Here is a 21,277-nt window from a genome sequence, read left to right as displayed (position 1 = left end):
TTTTAAGAACAGCCGGATGACCTTGAAGAATAACAGCGAATGCAACGTGTTGAAATTCATGGTGTCTTCGGGAAGGTGAGAAAATAATCATTTGCACCTTCCACGTTTACCGTATGTAAATACACGGAACATTTTATTCCCAGTTGTATCTCATGGTTAAGTTAACTCACTAACAATAAGACGCTAGACTCATGCATATATGGATTACCCAACTTTCCGGTCTGGCCACCTCGTGTATTGTCCTTCTGCAATGAGTTTATTATTTGATTATTCGCCGTATCAGATAACAAAAAATGGGATTTAAAAAAATTCCTCAATAAAAACAATAAAATGGCACCCTTTTACATCAATTTAACAGTGGATTACTCCTCATCCATAATACATGTGTGTCATAATGAATAAAACATACCATAATATGGCTTTATGGTTTTCATACCACTTCTAAACACATCTAAATGGGGCACTGAAGTAATCCCAGTCTATTTATCACGGTTCCTGTTTGGAGAAGATCTGCGGATACATCTGAACTTCTAGTTATTCTGCAAACAAATGGATGATTTGTTGCGTTGGATCCTTATCATTCTGAAAGCGAGTGAACCACCGCTGGGCTAATTTCTCATTCTCTTTGCAGGCCAAGAAACTGCATGTTTAACTCAATAAGAGACCTCTATTGATTAAGTGTATAGTCAACGAGATTTATTAACTAAGGGTGGATTTGGCCCAGTCTCACCCAGGGGATAATGAGTCACCGGAATTAACACCTCTTGGTGTTCTCCTAACCCAGGGGTGTCCAAGTTTTTTCTGCAGTGGGCCACTTCCTCAGAATTGTATACGTGTGGGGGCCGCACTCATTTTTCACTGAGAGAAAATATGGCCTTTAATAAAACACACAGATTAAAATAAAGTAAATGACACTAAACTTCTTTACTTTTCCTCTTACTGATTTCGGAGCCTAGAAAGTTTTATCCTCTGAAGTGATTACAAATTCAGGATTCTGGTTAAGTAAAAATTAGATAGTTCTATTTATTCTAGGGATGCACCAAAATGGAAATTCTGGACCGAAACTGAAAAGTCAGGATTCACTTAGCCGAAGCCGAAAATGACCCCCCCCACACACACACACCTTTTAAAAAAACAGAAAAACACCCAGATTCCAGCATGTACTGGTTGCCTGGGCATGATAGGAGTGTGATTGCTGTTAACAACCATATATAAATTAATATTGTTATTGTATTTTTTTGTCCATTTTTGGTGTGCTACTTACTTTTAATAAAAAAAATTCCCCACTGTAACCATAAAAAAGTCTAAATATATATAGACCAAAAAGTTTTTTATGAGGAAGTCCTACAGTAAGCGCCATATCTTCACAAAAATTTGGAAAGAGTTAAAATATTGGCATTTTAAATGCCCATGATGTGTCTAAAAATCGGCCGGCTTCAAAGATGTCCCAAATACGTGACATGGGCACAGACTGACCGGATGTCCAAATGACAAAAATGTACACCTAAGAAAGGACCCGAGGATTCGGGAGTCGACCCGGAGAACTGGATAAGCGGCAAAGAGTTCCCCAGTATGTTCATACTCCATAATTCAATGGGTGAAGTGACTTTAAAATAATTGTTCCACATCAACTATTCTTTATGCAGGGCTAGCTCAGCTACTTGCCGGAGAAGCTCACTGGGTCAGGCCCTTCTTAGTGCATAGTTGTATAAGGGAGTTAAAAATGCATCTCTCACGCAAACCCCCTCGTAAATGAATAAGCCCCAAAGTGAAAGTTTACTGTGTAATAGGCATAATATATATTCCTGGATATATAATCTGTTTAAACTGCACATTATGGTTAGGCATTGTTGACAAAAATCCATCTCACATCTGGAAAGTTCACAAAATGAGAAGAGTGTTTTGAATTAAATCGTCATTAGGAACGATGGGGCGGTTAGGCTAATGGATATTCTGCGTGAACCACATATTGTGTTGCCCGTGGAAATGAAGCCGTGGCATGCTGTGCGCAGTGAGAGAGCCGCTATAGGGTCCTAGTGCTCTATACATAAAGAAGTCTGAGCTGGCATGAAATGTAGCTAACGGCTGGAACCACGAGGGCCGGAATCCTCACGGTAAGTGAGCAGTGACAGGTTTATGTCAAGGGGTATGTCTCTGATAGAAGATCCATGTCATCTCATAGTAATTATTACCCCCCAAAGATGCCCTAGTGTCACTTTCTACAGAGGGAGCTGCGTATTCAGACACCGCAATTCTGCACAGAGAGAAGAAATGCAAGTTAGAGCGAGCTTCCCGTGTCTAAGCATTACTGAACAAAGTAAAAGCTCACAGAAACTCATTCTCTATCAAGCTGCTCTTCATTAGATGGCTCTCGGTCATTAACGGCCCCCTGCCTACCCATCGCATTCAGTGATCTTTCTATATATTACACAGGAGAAAAGTAGTTATCTGAACAAGAGAGACATACAAAGGCAGGTCACATCACTGAACGGACATACAGGTCTAACAGAGGAATTCTTTTTTTGCTGCCCCTTCTCCGCATACTACTATTTATTACTTAATGGCACATTCTAGGGCCAGACTGGGGATAATGAGGCGGCCCTGGCACTTTAAGGCCGGTGGCCGCCTAATTATGTAAGCCCGGCCAACAGCTGGCCCGACATGCTCACATGGCACGGGATTATCCTGCCACTGGCCGCACGTGGCACATACACTGCGTATGGAGCGACGTTGAGCCGTGGCCCACCAGGATCTTGGATGATGTGCCAGGTGGCCAGTCTGGGCCAGTCCCTAAGTAGATCATTTTTAATGCACAATTTAAACCCCATTTTGAGGGGATTTCAGTGCGTTTTATAGCGTGTAACTTTGCACATGCATCTGTCTTTCTGGCTTGGTGGTTTTGCTGGAACTTTAGAGACAGAAGAAGTTTGGTAATGTAGTCCATGCCTACAACCTGGGCTGGAAACTGCTAAAACATGGCACAATTTCGAAGATATACTAGAAAATAAAGGAGAAACATCTTTATCCATAATTTTCATTCAGTGTCCCTAAATATCCCTAAGACTGGTTTAGCAGGACCTGATTTCCGAGGCTAAGCTTCCTAATTACGTACGGTAGTTATTATATGTACCCCTAGAATCTTGAAGACGCTTCACTTGCTGCTTCCTACCATGCATTCGTTATTTTGAACCCATCAGTCAGTAGAGACAGCCCCCCTCCCTGTGCATTCGCGCGGGGCAGACGCTGTATAGTTAAATCCCAATGGGTTCTAAAATGGTTTGCTTTATTATGAGTGTTTGACTTGTGGACTACAGGGTTCAGCGTGATATTATACCCTTGGTATAAGAAGAAATGAAATAGTCATACTGGTCCAAAAGAAGATGAGGGTTGCAGTTGAAGGTGATACTTTTTATTAAGCCTACACTGAAAAATATACAGGGTCACAAAAGCTGTTGAGACCTCAGTGGTCTCTTCTTAAGATTTAATCATTTTTCGGGAGCTCGTGAACGATAACGTCTTTAACTAATGGTATGCCTCTGTCCCATTTCCACTGTAACAATTCCACAATCAGGGTTGTTTGGGTTTGCAAATATATCTACAGAGGCACAACACCTCCCACAGAGACTGTACTAATGTTAATAACACATAATATTTTACTATTAATAATATAAAAAATAATACAAAAATTAGATTTTTAGGATGTTCATATATTTTTGGGATAAGGACCAGGAGGCACGGCTAATTTCAGTAACACTTTGTGAATATCGCCACGTTGGGTTATCGGTTACAGGGAGTACGTTAAAGTAAGCGTGACTCTTGCATACCATATGGGCAGGCGTAATAATTTCCTGCATCTTTTGGTGCAACGTCTCACTATTCTATTTGATTTGCACCTCGGCGCCGTATCTGCATTCAGCCGCGGAAGGAGAAAAGGTACTACGGTTTGAGATAGAGAGGTAGGGCAGACCTGAGTCGGGGTTAACGAACACGTTACAGCACCGAGCACACAACAGGCTCCTTAAAGCACCTTAGCCTTTCATCTGTAAACATGAATGACAACGTCAACCCATATAGTGTGTGTGTGTGCGTTTGTTTGCATTTAACCCTTTGAGTGCCAGAGAGACTAAATGCTGAAAGAATCAAGACGACAAAATCTGTTCTTTCATCATAAATCAGTAATAAGTATTCTAGAATTTCAGCAAAATGATACCACCCCATGCTGCCTGCTCACCGTGGGCATCATTTACATAACCATGCAGTGCCAGAAAAAGAAAAAAAAAAACTCAAAACATTGTCTGAAATTATTATTTTCTAAGGCAGAGGGTAATCTTGGCACTCCTTAAAGCAAACAAGGTTAATGAGTACATGGCTTTACAAATGACAGTTTAGTAAATCTAATTAAATTGCTATTCGAACCCAGGAAGGACTGATACTGTATCCAGTACACATGATTCTAATTAGTTACATTCACAATGCAGTTAGTAAATGCTAGATGCACATATAACCATAGATCATTTCAATTCCATACTGCTGTTTCATTTATACATAATACAGTAAGCCAGAAAAATGTCATTATGAATCTGTTACCCCCCCCCCACCACATATACTAGGATATAATAATAATAATAATAATAATAACAACATAAAAGTGTCAATACAGGTATCTCCTGCATATTACTGCCTCAGTCACATATTAAAAGGGATTATTTAATTAAAGTGTACCAGGGCTGACTCTAACTATGTAACCATTTAACTGCCAGTGAGAAGACCCCCTATGCAACCAGATGCTTAACAATTTAGGAATCCTTCCAAATATAACACAGAGAACAGGAAAAAAACAGCAATATATTCAGTTTTCAAGTATATACAAAAGATGATTTGAAGAGCAACTACCCCCCTACCTTGAGTAAGGGTCCCAGTGACAAATTGATAGAAATATCTTGCAACTTTACTGAGTCTCTTCTTGCATCTCCTGTGGCACCTGCTCATGGTGGCTCCTTAAAAAAGCAGTAAATGTCAAGGACAGTTCTTCTCTGCGCCTGTACAATGCAACACAACACACAGCTTGAGCTAGTATTATAATTACAGCCTCCAGAAGACCCTCCTATGACGTGTCATGAACCAACGATGACGTCATTGGCACTCGGATAAGTCTGTATCTCTGTGTCTTATGTTTTCCAAGAATTAGAAGTGTTAAGATGGATTTCTAACCATAGCATCTCCTTCTGTCACTCCACAGGTGAATTAAATCACAAAATCTCCCATCATCTTCATCTTCTGCTGATCTTCATTTTTTATTGTGATGGAGAAATATCCAGATTTCCACATTGATCATCAAGATGTGGAAATGATTGGGGGGGAAAAAATACAAGTGATGAAAAAACAAATTAAAAGTGTGTAAGATAAGGGGAAACAGTGAAGCATGGGTGGTTTAGAGCATCCTTACAGAAATTAATTTTCTAGCCTCCCCAGTTTGCTGCATGCCTGACTGATTTTTTTTTTGGTTTTCCCTTGTTTAATAAATAAATTATTCTGCAAAAAAAAGGCAATTTACACATGGGAGCTAAAAAATGTAAAAAGTGTTGTGAAAGCAGATTTAAAATGAATATATAAAAAAAATGCTTCCCCCTTTTTCTCCGCTAACAAAAAAATGCAAGTTCTCATTTCTGTAGAAGCAGCCAGATTTAGATAAATAACGTGTGATGTTTCCTCTCATTTACACAGCCTGGGAGTCTGCACTCTGCACACAGCCTCAAGTCACCGCTCCTGGGTGCTGTGAACTGGAGGTGATTACGGTTGGCATGGCAACCACAGACTCTATGGGCTTGACCAGCCAATGGCAAGTCTCGTATATTATGCTTATTTGCATGTGGGAACTGATGGCTCACCCCTTTTAAATTATGAAGGGCGAGCAAAGTTTTTTCTGGATTATTTTCTTAAAGAGAAAGGGCGTAGAACACATGAAAGCTAACGGTACAAACAGGAAAAAAGAATAATTAGTATTACAGAGCCTTAGTCGGGTATGGTCAGGCCAGCAAGTGGTTAAATTAATAATTGCATTACTGAGCAGTACATGCTGTTGACGTCTATAGAGTGCCAAGTTGCATTTAGCAGATGCTAAAAGTCTATAGATTGCAAGCTTGTGAGCCGGGTCGTCTTTACCTAATGTATCGGTTCGTATTAGATGTGTCAGACCCTTTAAATCTATGGACAGTAAGAAGCGCTGCAGAAATTATTTGCGCGATATAAATGAAAGATAATAAATAGACAAAAACCTCATCTGAAGATGTGCGTTCAGAGATAGATTGTAAGCACACAAGACCAGGACCCTCTTCTTCTTCTGCACCAGTGTGTTTTAACACGTGGAAGTTATTCTCAATTTTAAATGTCTTTGTTAAGTATTGTAACAGCGCTACGGAATCTGCGGGTGCTTTAGTAGTAAATGGAATATAGCTGTTTAGATGAGACCTGTATGCAGGAGGATCAGACCTCGTATCGCATGCTGCAGTGGCGCATTATTTTTTTTTATAAACAACCTGCATTTACTTTTTCCGCATCAGAATAGCGAGCAATGCTGCATTGCACATAAGAAGAACACCCAAAGAGTTAAATGCCTGGGGTTGGGCATCTAAACAGATATATCTCCTGCCTCCCTCCGCACCAATTCTCCGAGCTCCCTACTACAAAAAAAAAAACCCCCTGAAGCTAAAAGCTACGGTGGAAGTGCGGAGATGTGACTGGGTAATGTCATTCGAGTTCTGCAGAACAGGAAAGCGGATTTGCGTGATGGAGTGACTGCAGAATTTAGCGAGTTGGTTTAAACAGAGCCACGGAGCGGGAGGAATTTCATGAATGATTAAGGTGCCTGTGCCCTCTGTACCAGCCGGGTGCCAAAAGCAAACCAGGCAACACTGTGAGATCAGGCGTGGAATTTTAAACAAAAAGAAACCTTGCCTGTACCAAGCTGTATTGTGGTCTTGCTCTCCTGCCGTGTCCAGGTGAAACGCAGGACAAGCAGCCAGCATGGGTCTCACATCGGGAAGTCAGCCAGAGCTACACCATTAGACCTTCTTATGAAACACATTGGTGGCTTAACAATGTTCAAGGAGCCCGGCAGCTATGCAACCTTCCCTCTTACTGTCTAATACAGGGGTGTCCAACCTGCGGCCCTCCAGCTGCTGCAGGACTACATCTCCCATACTCCTCACCCAGCCCTTTAGCTGAAAGAGCATTATGGGAGATGTAGTCCTGCAGCAGCTGGAGGGCCGCAGGTTGGACACCCCTGGTCTAATACAATGTAAACCTCCCAACAGCCACAGTTTTCAAGGGACACCAAATGTTACCAGGAAGCTTAAAGCATTTCCTTCACCTAATACAAACGTATCACGGCGCGCAAACAACATGCGTGCTACAGGCAGTCAACCTTTATGCTGAAGTTAAATTGCCTCTGGATGCATGACTGTTATTAGTGAATTGGTACACTTGGCACACCAATTCTGCAGTTAAATTACATTCAGATTACCTATTTCTGCCCATTGTGATTCGTAGAACAAATGCTGTTCTGGTTGACATATACCTGCCAGGCTGATGTGATTTTAGTCATTCGGATTTTATTTTTCACTCACAGAGGCCAGCGCGATAATGTCTGTCGGAAAACCAACATCAATCACTTTCTGACATCAAGATGTAATGTGCTGACCTCCAAAAGCAAATCGGTAATTGAATGTTCTGTCCCAAGAGGCTCAGCAGAATCTGAAATCTTTCAATTTTAAAGAGTGGGCCATTAAAGTATAAAGCGGTATTAAAGCCTTGTGTCAAGAGATGAAAAGCACACTCTGTTGGAAGTCTTACTTCTACTGTGTCTTCTCCATCAACAATTGCTCTTAGCAAAGTCTTCTTCAAAGTGAATGTCTTCATGGGTCCAGACATGCCACCTCAAGGACTTTTTCATGCAACCATATGAGAGGGAGTATGGAGTGATAGTAGAATGTAGCAGCAGAGTTGTGCTCCATCTATTTACCAAATATGCAAAAGGGACCCCATGTGTCACCTGCTTACTGATCATGAGATAAGGTTCCAAAGAGAGGCTCCTCAAAGAAATAGAACTCAGATAATGCCAATGTTTCCCATACCTCCCTCTCAAGGATGGTCTGATGTACCTCCTAAAGCCGAGGGCTCGTTCGTTGCCTTTCGAGCATTTTCGAGAGTCTTTTGCTTCTCTACAAGCTGGAAAGTTTGATGTCATTTGTGAGAAAGACCATAAAGTGTGTTGACTGAGGGGATAAGGTTTGCACACTCTAGAGTATTGCAGGGTTTATACTCATTTTGCTTTCAGGCTACACTAGGTTTTACAGCAGTTTCCATAGATATGAAAGATAGAGATCTATAACTCACAGAAGGGTTTAATCTCTACTGTCAAACTGATGCCATTCTGTCCATGGTGGCAAATTGTTTATACAATTCTGCAACATAATTTTGATGGAAAGCAATGATCCCATTAAACTAGTTTCATGAATCACAGGCGAAAAAGAAAGTGTTCAACCATTTCAGATTTTAACGGATGATTATGATGACGCAGGTCTTCGAAATAAACACTTTGTTTTATTTCAGCTTCATTTGGGAATGTTTTTTTCAATTAACTCATGTTTTGGCTAAATTTGAATCTGTTCATTTATGATACCATTTCATGCTGACATCTACTGAGAGGTCTGTACTTCAAATGGTACATTATAGCGCTCTTCTTAACTCAAGTTTTAAAGTCTACTTTAACTGAGGTCAAACTCTCATTACAGCGTCTAGATTTTCTTGAAGAATGGCAAAACTGTGCCTGTTGGAGTGTGTCTTCCTTTGGTAATCAAAATGCTAATGGCAAACAAGAAAACATTAGAACTGCAAAAAAATAAGCAATTCTCCAGCAGTGCATACGAGATAAGAAGCCACAGCTATGAGGACAATATCTACCTTATTGAACAAATGTTCTGCTCAGTCAAGGTTTCGTAGAATTCTGTAGTTTTAAGGGTCCAGCTGATCATGACTACCATGACAATTGTAACAAAGGAGGTTTTGATCTCTAACTTTCACTTTAAGGCTGGTGGCCATCTATGCCATTGGTGACAGCTGCATATGAGAGGCCAGGCACGTCCAGTCAGTGGACCCACCATGTAGCACCTGATCTGCCACTTGAGCAAGTGTGTAAAGAGTGAAGTTGGACAGTGGCCCACCGGGCATTTGCCCAGTGTGCTAAATGTCCAGTCCAGCCCTGACTTCAAGGACTTTTAAGAAGTCCTGGGATTTTAGCTATTGACATATGGGGCTAAAACAGGTTCAAATCTGTCCACGACAATCTTATTCTTTGGATTCCAAATTGAACATACATCTCATTGAGCAATGAGGTGGTCCAGACTCATATTTAGCCAAACCTACTGTGAACATAGCAGCCCGCAGCAGTCTCGCTTTACCAAGCTTCCAAGCAATCCTACTAAATTCAGTTGTCAAGTTCAGGAGAACCAGAGAATACTCAACTGGTTATTGGTTGAGATGCAGATGCCAAGTTTACCTGAACCCTATGGCTTTGGACTGAGTTGACACAGCACTCAACTGGGTTGAACTCAACGCTAGTTAAGCGACTTCCACGGTTAGCTGCCGTTGCCGTTCTACTTGGTTGGTAAATAAGTCCTCAGCTAATATATTCATACATCTGAATATAACCTATGAATTTAAGATGTAACCTATAAAACATTGTTTCCGCTAATAAATAATGTCAACGTTAAGGTGGGATAACAACTGAAAATAAAGGGTGCATTGTTCTTTGTTTTCATGATGTATATTACTAAATTGCACATAACACATAAGGAGCTAATTTGGTCCACCATCTATCACACAGCAGGGCACTTTAAACTGTCCTAAAATTCTTTGCCATGGTAACAGAACCAGTACTTATCTGGAGACATAGGTTGTGCTAAAAACGCCGGTTCGTGATTTGTTTTACAATAGAAGTGACAATTCCAAAAGGGACTTTATAAAACACTGTAAAAAAACAACTGAAAAGATAATACTACATTTTAAGATAAACGCACAAGCGATACCATTAATAATAAAGATAAAGGAAGTGAAAGTAAATCATGGGTGACTGCGGAACGGAGTCTTTTACTAGCAGTATAGGCATCACTGTGAAATAAAGGGCTATTTAGCTGAATGGTGGTTTTGGCTGAAAATGTAATTGTCTGTTTATCCGCACGAGACACATTTATGTATTTATGAATGTTTCATAAGTAGAAAGCTGTGTTTAATTGAATCTATAAAAGCAATTGTGCGTTAATACGTGTGAGAGGCAACAGCATAGATGCAAATGCTTTGCAAATAAAAGGTTGAGTGTTTAGCACCCAGAGCAAAGAGCTTTATTTCCATTTTTTTGCATAAAGCCATATTTTTTTTTTAGAATGCTTTATCATACATCTCTGAAAAAGGGAAATATGGTAAATGGTTATTTAAAACTTTAGTATTAGTGCAAAAGTGGTAAAAAAGGATTTCTTGTTTTCTTATCAGCGTAAGCTTAAATGTACATCTGGATAATATCAATTGATCTACAAGCTGTCTGCGTGGTCTCTGGGCGCAGAGCTTCAATCGCACTGCAGCATCTCTACTAACCCCTTCATTTTGGGTTCAGGGCCGTGTGTGGATGACTTCATAGTCTTAATTTTTTTTTTGGTTTCCAATATAGCTGTAATAGACCAACAAAAAAGCCAACAATCTGCCCGTGGTAATGCGATACAGCGGTTCCCATCTCATACTACAGATGGGACTATGTCTGTCCAGAACACAGACCATTTGGTATATGCTTACTACCTGCTGTCAGTTTGGCATACCTCCTTTATGTCCTGTTTTTTGTGGTACAGTCCTGCTTTTCAGACACTGGACTGCTGTCCTGTCTAGCTCCTCCCACCTTTTGAGCCAGAGTGGATCATTGGCCAGTTAACATCCTCATGTCTACTCTGATCAACCCAGGGTGCTGCAAAGTCAAAGCCTCCATTGCAGCTCCCACTTGCCCACCTTGGTGGGTGGGTATGCTTCTAGCCACTCCCACATCATCCCCACCTACTTCCATTCTTGACTCCACCTTTAGCCACCCCCTCTGACACAGATATCATGATTCGGACTCCTAAGATTTTAAGGGGTATGATTTAGCATTGCCGGTTCCCAGCTGTTCATCTCTTCTTCTAATTTGCGTTTATTAGCTATACTTTACTTTTTATCATGTATTTAAAATTTATATATATACATTCATAAAAACAAAAGGAACTGGGCCATTTCTTTTTGGGCACAAAGATCTCAAGCCTGGTGATGTTCTTCAATTGCATAAGGAACCTTAATGGCAACCTGCAAAAAAACCCCAGCTGTATCGTATGGTATTTTGCTGTAATACGTCATGTGCCCCGTCTAGAGATCTTTATATAGAAACACAAATCACACAAGGTTCTTTAAGCCACTCAATCCAGAGATAGACAGTGGTTGTGGCAGCACCATGAGATTTCTGAGGGAAAAACAAGCCTTCTGGCTTGTCTGGTGTCTGTAGATGCGTGTTTAATAATACTTCTACTACCCTTTAAGTTTTAGTAGAAGGGTTTTCCATCACCTTTACCCTCCATAACTTATGTAATGGTATTTCTTGGCTACCCCAAGCCTCAACTATTAAGCCGGTATAACAACCTCATGCTGATGAGTCCCATTAAGGCCAAAACAGCTGCTCATGAGTGGTGATCTTTCTATTGCACCTCTTGCACAGCGGGCAATTACTTTCAAGGGATCCATGTATAAAGAGAATATAGAGGCAAAGGTGATAATTGTTTGCCTTATTTACATGCGCCTACCCAGGATCCCTTGTGGTTGTGGCAGCACCATGAGATTTCTGAGGGAAAAGCCTTCTGGCTTGTCTGGTGTCTGTAGATGAGTGTTTAATAATACAAATATTTACATGTTGGTAGAGACACCTTGTGGTCAAACTGCCTATTGCAAGAGCAAAGAAAATTTTCAAGATTACACATAAAATGCCAAAAGAAGGTAATCAATTTTTTTTTTTAATAGCGAGAAACTCCCCTGTCCTGAATGTCCTGCCTACTGATCACACAATAAGTGATCAACTGCAGGGGTGTCATCAGAGACCCCAGCATCAGAGTCTTACAGAGTAATCCCTACTGCTTTATCAGCCTCTCCCGGGACAGAAGTTTGGCATTTAAATCTCTTTGAATGTAACTTGGTACAAACGCTATTCCATGTGTCTGTTGCAAAGGCAGCAAGGCTGGCGTCTGCTAACGGGCGGTAATCACAATATTAACAGATGTAAACAGATGAGCCACTTAAGCACTGGAGGTCCAGTTCTGCCACAGGGCCATGTACAATGCACTAGCCTTAGCCTATTCCGATTATGATGTCACATTTTTTTTATATCCTGAAAAAGAGGGTATGCAGAAATGCAAAACTGGGAACTACCAAGACATGGTCTTCACCAAATATCCCCTTGCCTCCCCATTTGAGAGTTGGGAAGGGGTAGATGAGTCCCATTAAGGATGAAACAGCTGTCCATGAGCGGTGATCTGGCTACTGCATCTCTTCCCGAGTTTTTTTTAAAGGCTGTCCTGTACAGCAGGCGATTACTTTCAAGGGATCCATGTATAAAGTGGATATAGAGTCAAAAGGTTATAAGTGTTGACCTTGTTTGCATGTGCCTACCCAGAATCCCTTGTGGTTGTGGCAGAACCATGAGATTTCTGAGGGAAAAACAAGCCTTCTGGCTTGTCTAGTGTCTGTAGATGAGTGTTTAATAATACTCACACAGGATCTCTCACAGGATTCACGGAGCACACCCAACGAGAAGCATGACACCTCGGGTTTCCAAGAAAAAAGAAGAAGAAAAAAAAACCTCTAGGTCTGGAGGGGGAATCACTTGATCCTCTGGCCTTAGGGTCGAGGTAGCAAAGAGCCTGAGGTGCTTTTTTGCCCTGGCGTAATGCCGGGGTCAAACTTTTCACAGCTTGCACGCCCACCGTGGAATTGTGTGCACACGATATGCACTGAAGACTTTTTGTACCTATGCATGCTTTTGTCCTTATTTGCATGCGCCAACCCAGAATCCTTTGTGGTTGTGGCAGCACCATGAGATTTCTGAGGGAAAAAACAAGCCTTCTGGCTTGTCTGGTGTCTGTAGATGAGAGTTTAATAATGCTTCTACTACCCTTAATTTTAGTGGAAGGGTTTTCCATCACTTTTTTGGCAATTACTTTCAAGGGATTCACGTATAAAGTGGATATAGAGGCAAAAAGGTGATAATTGTTTACCTTATTTGCATGCGCCTACCCTAGTGATTGTGGCAGAACCATGAGATTTCTGGTTATATTGTTAAAACAGGCACAAAAATTTTGTTTTAACATAATCAGTTTTGTATAATAATCTTAAATACAAAAAAAATAGTTTTCTGGTGACTGTAGATGTGTTTTATAATGCTTCTATTACCCTATATATATATATATATATATATATATATATATATATATGCACCAACCTTATATATATATATATGAGGTTACAAACTCCAACTCCAGTCTGAAATGTTTTCTAGCAAACTCACAGCTATATGACACCTACAGCGAAGTAAGAAATCCACTAGATGGCAATGTTGACTTACTTTTTAAATATCATGCCTCTAAAGAAAAAAGTAAAGGGGTACTTTCTTTTTACATTTATTATTATTATTATTATTTTTTGCGCAATGCTTGACAATGCCAGTTTTGTATCAAACATCTAGTGTTTGTCGCATTTCCCTCAGTATAATTGTATTTTAAATGTTTATATGGTATCATATGGAGGTCAATAAGAACTGGGCAAAAAGTTAAAATAAGTTCCCGCAGGAGTTAACGTAGGGACCTCCTGTTTCTTTCCATGCTTCTGCAGTGAGTCCCATAGGAGCAAAGAGGAGTTTGACAGCAGGCAGTAAATGTTCATGCATCATGACATCGCAAGCGGTCACATAAACATCAAACAAATTGCTTTTTTTCTGGGTAAGTTTCCACAGGGCAGAAAGGGCTCGACATTCTAACTTTATAGGACATTTAAGGAAAGAAACTGCCAGAATGAAAATTACTTTTCCTTTCTATTACTACTAGTAGTAGTGCCCCCTGACTCAGATCTCTCTGTGCCACCTTTCCTGCCCCTGTGCCTCTCTTTTATAGGAGCTCAGAATGTTTGCTGGGTATGAGGGTTTCACAGGGTTCTACAGTCCTAAAAGTCACAATAATATGTAAAAAACGTAAGTTTATTTACACCTTGAACCCATACTTGGGCAATTTCCAGGTTTAAACTGGAGTCTCCGGGCAAAGCCCTGCTTCCCTAGGTCTCTGGGTAATTTTCTTCTAATTCCGTGCAGGGAAGCAGCGTTTTGCCATGCCCGCTCTCTGCTCATATTCTGGCTTCTCTATGAGCACTTTCCCCCAACTCAGTTCCACTAAAAGCTGCTACTACGTAAAGCTACCCACTCAAAAGAGTTGGGAAGTACAAATAGGAATTTCTCATTGCTCCCATTTTTAAATTACCTTAAAACATTAAATGTATAGAAGCATCAGCAGTCTTAAAGACTTTACAGAAAAAGTGAGTTGCAGAAGACCAATGCTTACCAAATAAAAAATAAATTAAATGGGGAAAAAAGGAAAATTACCTGTAATTAGTATGTGATAAATGTCTGGGCTTGATTTCAGATGTCACTGTAGGAGAGTGTTTGGGCTCCAATGATCATCAATATGTGTTGTTTAATATACGGGAAGGGGTCGCACTAAAACTAAAGTTTCATTTTTAGAAAGGCGTCTTTTTCTAAAATGGGAAGATTTATGGGTTTACTACAGGGAGAGCCTACCAAACTAACTTAAATAATCTGAAATGTTTTCTAACAAACTCACAGCAAGAGGTACAATAACCAGATCACCACTCATTGGACTCATCAGCATGAGGTTGTGATACTGGCTTAATATTTGAGGTGTGGGGTAACCAAGAAATACCATTACATAAGTTATGGTGAGTAAAGGTGATGGAAAATCCTTCCACTAAAATTAAGGGGGTAGTAGAAGCATCATTAAACATCTCATCTACATACACCAGACAAGCCAGAAGGCTGGTTTTTCCCTCAGAAATCTCATGGTGCTGCCACAACCATACGGGAATCTGGGTAGGCACATGCAAATAAGGTCAACAATTATCACCTTTTGCTTCTATATCCGCTTTATACGTGGATCCCCTGAAAGTAATTGCCCGCTGTACAGCACAGCCTTTTGATGAAGCTCAGGACAAGGCGCAATAACCAGATCACCACTCATCAGACTCGTCAGCATGAGATTGTGATACTGGCTTAATACTTGAGGATTGGGGTAGCCAGGCAATACCATTACATAAGTTATGGTGGGTTAAGGTGATGGACAATCTTCCACTAACACTAAGGGGGTAGTAGAAGCATTATCCAACACTCATCTACAGACACCAGACAAGCCAGAAGGCTTGTTTTTCCCTCAGAAATCTCATGGTGCTCCCACAACCACAAGGGATTCTGGGTAGGCACATGCAAACAAGGTTAACAATTATTACCTTTGCCTCTATACCATTTTATACATGGGTCCCTTGAAAGTAATTGCCCGCTGTACAGGCCAGCCTTTAGACAAAACTCGGGTAAGCGATGCAATAGCCAGTTTGCATGCGCCTACCCAGAATCCCTTGTGGTTGTGGCAGCACCATGAGATTTGTGATGGAAAAACGAGCCTTCTGGCTTGCCTGGAGTCTGTAGATGAGTGTTTAATAATAATAATTCTACTATCCCTTAAATTTAAGTGGAAGGGTTTTCCATCACCTTTACCCACCATAACTTGAGTAATGGTACTAAAAGTTAGAAATCAAGCATTGCGTCTGGTGCTAGTGCTTTTAATATGAACTAAACTATGATTTATTCATTGAAAAAGTTGGCATCACCTTTATAAAAAAGCACACATAAGAGTCTGTTGATTGAAGTGAGTGGTTTCAACTCCTTGACTTTATTATGCATTATGAGGGCCCATTCAGAATAAGCTTCTGCTACAAGAAGGGTTTGGTCAGCCCTGTGTAATGTATAGTTAAATGAGTAAGATTACTCTTAAATTGAATTATGTGTGATCCAGGGCCAGGCCAGCCCAGCCCTAACCAGATGAGCCTGCCATTGTTGACCCTTCATAATAAATAGCCAAGCGAGGGAGATGAAACCATAACTCTCCTTCCTACTCTCCCTTTAGTGAATGGACCCCAAAGAGTTTCCCATTCCCATTACTGCATTCCCTGCTTGGTTCCACACATACCGAAGAGCCATTTAGTGGCACCCAAGTATTCTATGCCAAGAACCCCATGTTAATGCAACTTCAAGAGCAGCATAAAGTGTATCTACCTGTGTAGATCTTAGAGCTGGTCACATCTGAACAGAGGAAAGCGTCTATACATACACCTGGGGACCAACTTATCTTTGAGTTACCTTTCTTCAAGCAAGAAGAGGTAAAAGTTATAACTGTACAACATTTGTTTTGTTTGTTCTAGAGAAGAATTATGGTTATATGGTTGTGGTTGTAGTTCAATAACAGCTGTGAGTTCATACTTGACAATGCCCATACAACCCTTTGGTATGACAAAATAGAATGAGAAAGGATCATGCTAACATTTCACAACGCTATAGCAGCTACGGGAGATCTTAGCAATTTGTCTCCATGGATACAGGAAGATTTTAAACATTCATACATACATCCAGCATACCCAAAAGGCTCAAATGATTACATCGTACCAGGGTTCATTTATTTGTGTAAGACCCCCTCAAAACTCAATTTATGTATTATGGATATACTTATTTGAGGTAGACAAGACACATTGACACTTGCTATGTTATTAAATATCGCACCGGTCAACCTCATATTGGTGAGCTACAGCTCAGTGGGGAGACTGAGGGTCACATATATTGATGTAAGAGGCCCATAGGAATCTGCAAAAAAATTCAATTTCTGCTATTATTTGATGGCTGATTAGGATGAAAAAACCGTGAACAAAACAAAAAGATATAAATGAATACCTATGTAAGTCTTAAAGGCCTATTGGGGATATCAGAGATCCCCTTGTATCTGACATTCTCGGGAGGACAATGCCCACTAGAAGGGTAAACCACAATAGGATAAACAAGGCAGGGAGCGGAGAGCGGGCAGAATCAAAAATCGAATAGGTAGAAGCAAGTGACATTCCTCCTGCCCAAGAGCCGGGTAATCAGCCATGAAAATGTGTCTTCACCATTCTCAATCCATAGCCCATCACTGCCAGGATGATTACAAAGGGGTTTGAACTCAGAAACACAACTTGCAGGAAATTTAGAGCACCCAAGTTAACAATAAAGGACAATATATTCCAACTCCTCGGAGCTTGCAATTCAGTGGTATCCCAGCACGTTCCCCCATGAAAACAACCAATATACCTCTTTCAAATTGGTTAATGGTTAACATAAAATGGAAAAAAAAGTGTCCTTTATTTTCCGGTCAACGCGCCCTCTGGTGATTTCAATGACTGAAAAATAGCAAACTGAATGGGCCAACTGTTCCATTTTCATTATCTATGTATATATATATGTATATATATATATATATATATATATATATATATATATATATGTGGCAAGTCATCTGAAAGTCTATATGCACTTATAATTGATTTACAAACTTCTGGAAACAGCAATGCTGATATTGTTAATTTCTGTACTTTGTACAAATTGTGGATTGCATAACCCAAATTGATATACATACATATCAAACAGTTCAAATATGGATATAAACCTGGTCGTTTATATATTCATTGCCTAAAAAACATTAGCGTTTCACTGCATAAACAAGATTAACATGGCTTATTTTGAACTGGGATTTCTGATCCCAGATAATGACTTAAATTCATGGCGCTATTATTAACGGAGTATTCAAGCTGTGAATATAAATGTCCCATATAGTACTTGCTTCCTTTACCTTGCAAATTCAAATTACCTGCTTTCCTTAAAATTGTTCTTACTGTGGCAATTTCCATGGCAGTTCCACATTTTGAACGTCTCTCGGTGTGCCATTTCATAGGCTTTAAATATACTTTAAATAAAAAAAGACTCGAGGAGCTTATTTCTAGCTAAAAACTCCAGTACGTAGGAGAAACCATGAAACAAAACTAGAATGGAACAGAACCATAAGATAGCAATGGCACTTGTTTTGTTTGCCCTAAAAGCATTCATACATGCAACATATATCTTTTACTTTTACCGTTCTTTTAAGAATATTCACTGCAACCCTTTAAAGAACCGTTAATGTTTAAATAAAACATTAGCTTCACTGAACAAAGCCAGACGTATTGTTAAGATTCTGTTGGAATTGCCATAATTCTCCATGTTTTCTGTAGTTGATGATTGACATCCGATCACAGCCAATCGCTTTCATATAGTAGAGCAGATCTTACAGGGCTGGCCGAAGACTTAACGCCGCCTGGGGCGAAGTTTAAAATGACGCCCCCCCCCGCCGACGCGCGGGGAGGCGACATTTTAAACTTCGCTGACGCCATTATTTCCCTCCCCCCCGGTACTTACCTTTAAAGAGTCCTGCTGGCGAGTCTCCCTGCTCTGCCACGCTGCCGGTTTGTAATGCTGAGCGCCGGAAATTGGCACCACTTCCGGCGCTCATCATTACAAGCCGGCACCGAGACTGAACAGGGAGACTCGCCGCAGAGGAGAGAGAGAGGGGCGCCGAGCGGGTAAGCGAAAACTACTCGGCGCCCCTCTCTCTCTCCTCCGCTTCAAAACAAACAACCAAAAAAAACGCTTGGGGCGGCAAGGTGCCGCCCCTTCTAAAGTGCCGCCTGGGGCAATTGCCCCAGTCGGCTCCATTGTAGGGCCGGCCCTGAGATCTTAGTAAGAAGAGACCCCAATGTACAAGATGCTTCATGAGGATCCTCACTTCCGACAGAGAGGATCCGACGGCACATTACAGACACTGCCGGCGAATGTACCATCATCAAGAGAAAGCAAGTGGCAGGAATCGATAACTGGTATAATATATAACGTTGCCTTTTCTTACTCAAACATTTAAGATACCAACTTGTTTTTCATACAAGTAAGTTTTATTTAATCATTTTTTAAGTGTTAAAAGTAAGACCTACTGACTCCTGAAGTATTTAGAACGCCTGAAGTTTATGTTACAAATTTAGTGGCTTTCATTGTGATTACAAAGAAAAAGGCTGGGAATTCAGCTTTAAGAGCCGCGAGTTAAATTCTTAGCTCCTGGTATAAATAGCACACATGATTCAGACATTATCTTCGGTGGGTTCACAGCAATTATGGACTGGTCACTGGGGGAATGTGCGAGATATTACGCTATTGCCAATCACTTTGACTGGAGCAATAGGTTATTATAGCGTCTTGTATATAAACAGCCCTTGAGTGGAGAGATTAGACCCTCTGGGGGGCAGAAGATGAAACAAATTTTTTTTTCTGTCAATAAATATATTGAAAGAACCGTTTTAATTTAGGAGGCTATAAAGTAGTCATCTAAGGGCAGGTATTTTTGGAAATTTTAGAAACCCAGTCGTTATTCTTTAGGAACAATTGTTAAATCAGCTACAAATAATACATCTAGATGTTCCTAGTTTTTTTCCATTTTAATAGATAAAAATCCCACCAGCAGTAAATATGTTTGACCTAAATGAACAAGTTTCTGCATATTATAGGTTTTAGTTATATATGTTTTTTTTATTCCACTATGATAATAATTACCATTTTGAAATAAAAGCTGTACTAGATACAGAGGTAGAAAAGTGGTCTTATCACCATGGCAACCAATGAAACCATTCAATCAGTGAGAACCTCCCCTTGGTTGCAGCACAATCACGCTTTTTTTTTTTTGTTTGTACAAATATTAAGATTTAGCATGTAACTGTTAAAAAAAAATGCCTTTAACATACATTTGCCAATTATTTATATTCTATATATATTCTATAATTATTATATTCTATAATACATAAGATCTCAGAGGGACCTAAGTTCAGGGTCACAATATGCTTGCAAATGTGGAAGAGGCACAAAAAGAAACATAAAGGTTTTATGATCTTTTTTTTGTTGTTGTAAGTTTTGTGTATTTTTCTGCAATCTTAATAACGATTATTAGGTCTTAAACGTTGGTTGCTATCCTGGTATCACAAATTAACTTTATTTCTAAAGGAAATCATTGCAGCCACACAAACTTCAGAATTGTCGATAGTTGTAAGTCGGGGTGCGATTGTAGAGAAGATGGTTTGCTAGACCAGTGCCTCATAGTGTTCCTCCGGCCTGCCAAGCACTGCCGCTCTCTGGCAACTGTATTGTCCTTTCACAAGCCTCTCCCATTTTATTTTATATCCTTCCTCACATATGTACCCCAATACTAGTTCTAGGGTCTCTTGGTCCCCGATTACTAATATTTTAATATTTTTAGTGTTTTCTCTCTCCATAACTCCATAAGCCCATCAAAATCTTCAGCTCCAGGCCTACAAATACCTTTATCCAGCACTTCTCGAGAGAATGTTCCATAAAACCATTAGCTCTATAATGAACATAAACTCCTCTCAGATTTATGGAGATTGAGTCTGTGAGTGTTTGAAATTCAGGGAAGGATTACAACATTCCCTTCCTACGCAGAGAGGCAGAATGGATTTTCAGGTTAAATACAATGCAAACCCCTGGAGCTGTGCATGGCGAGTTTAATCGTTTATGCTTCTTACGCACATACTTAATTCATGGACTTGAACAGATTTATTTTCTTATTGGCCACTGATTTGTTTGTATGATTTTGTGCAACTGGAAAACACAATATGTGATTTAATACAGGTGTGAAGACTTGAAAAGCAAAAGCTTGAAGTAGAATACTAATCAAGTGACACTTTATAGAGCAGTAGGACTTCTTGACATGGACACCAGACTCATCCAACCATGTCTTTACGGATCTTGCTTTATGCACTGGGGGGCAGTGATGCTGGAATAGAGAAATGCCTCCCCGAAAGTTTCCCGCAAAGTTGGAAGCAGAGGATTGTCCAAACTATCTTGGTATGCTTCTACTTCTAGGAGAACTATATAGGTACGAAGATATTTCCCTTCATTATGAACAGTAAATGGGATGAAGAAGGTATTATAACTCATGTTTAGTGAATAAACCCTGATATGACTTCAGATCATCATAGCATATCTTTC

The 21,277-nt window shown here is 40.2% G+C and overlaps 1 protein-coding gene across 2 annotated transcripts in view; it reads right to left on the bottom strand.

Moving 5' to 3' along the window:
- Positions 1–21,277, bottom strand: part of KCNIP2 (potassium voltage-gated channel interacting protein 2) — a 170,782-nt gene that overhangs the window by 81,435 nt on the left and 68,070 nt on the right. The window contains exon 1 of one of the 2 annotated variants that reach the window (XM_053449842.1): positions 4,902–5,119. The exons of the other annotated variant lie outside the window; for it this stretch is intronic. Coding sequence (XP_053305817.1) covers positions 4,902–4,989 — 88 coding nt within the window. The 5' untranslated portion in view covers positions 4,990–5,119. Of the gene's footprint in view, positions 1–4,901; positions 5,120–21,277 lie in introns of those variants that run through there. 2 annotated transcript variants of the gene reach the window in all.

Source organism: Spea bombifrons, chromosome 11, assembly GCF_027358695.1.
Source record: "Spea bombifrons isolate aSpeBom1 chromosome 11, aSpeBom1.2.pri, whole genome shotgun sequence".
NCBI lineage: Eukaryota > Metazoa > Chordata > Amphibia > Anura > Pelobatidae > Spea > Spea bombifrons.
This window is presented reverse-complemented; position numbering and strand designations above follow the sequence as displayed.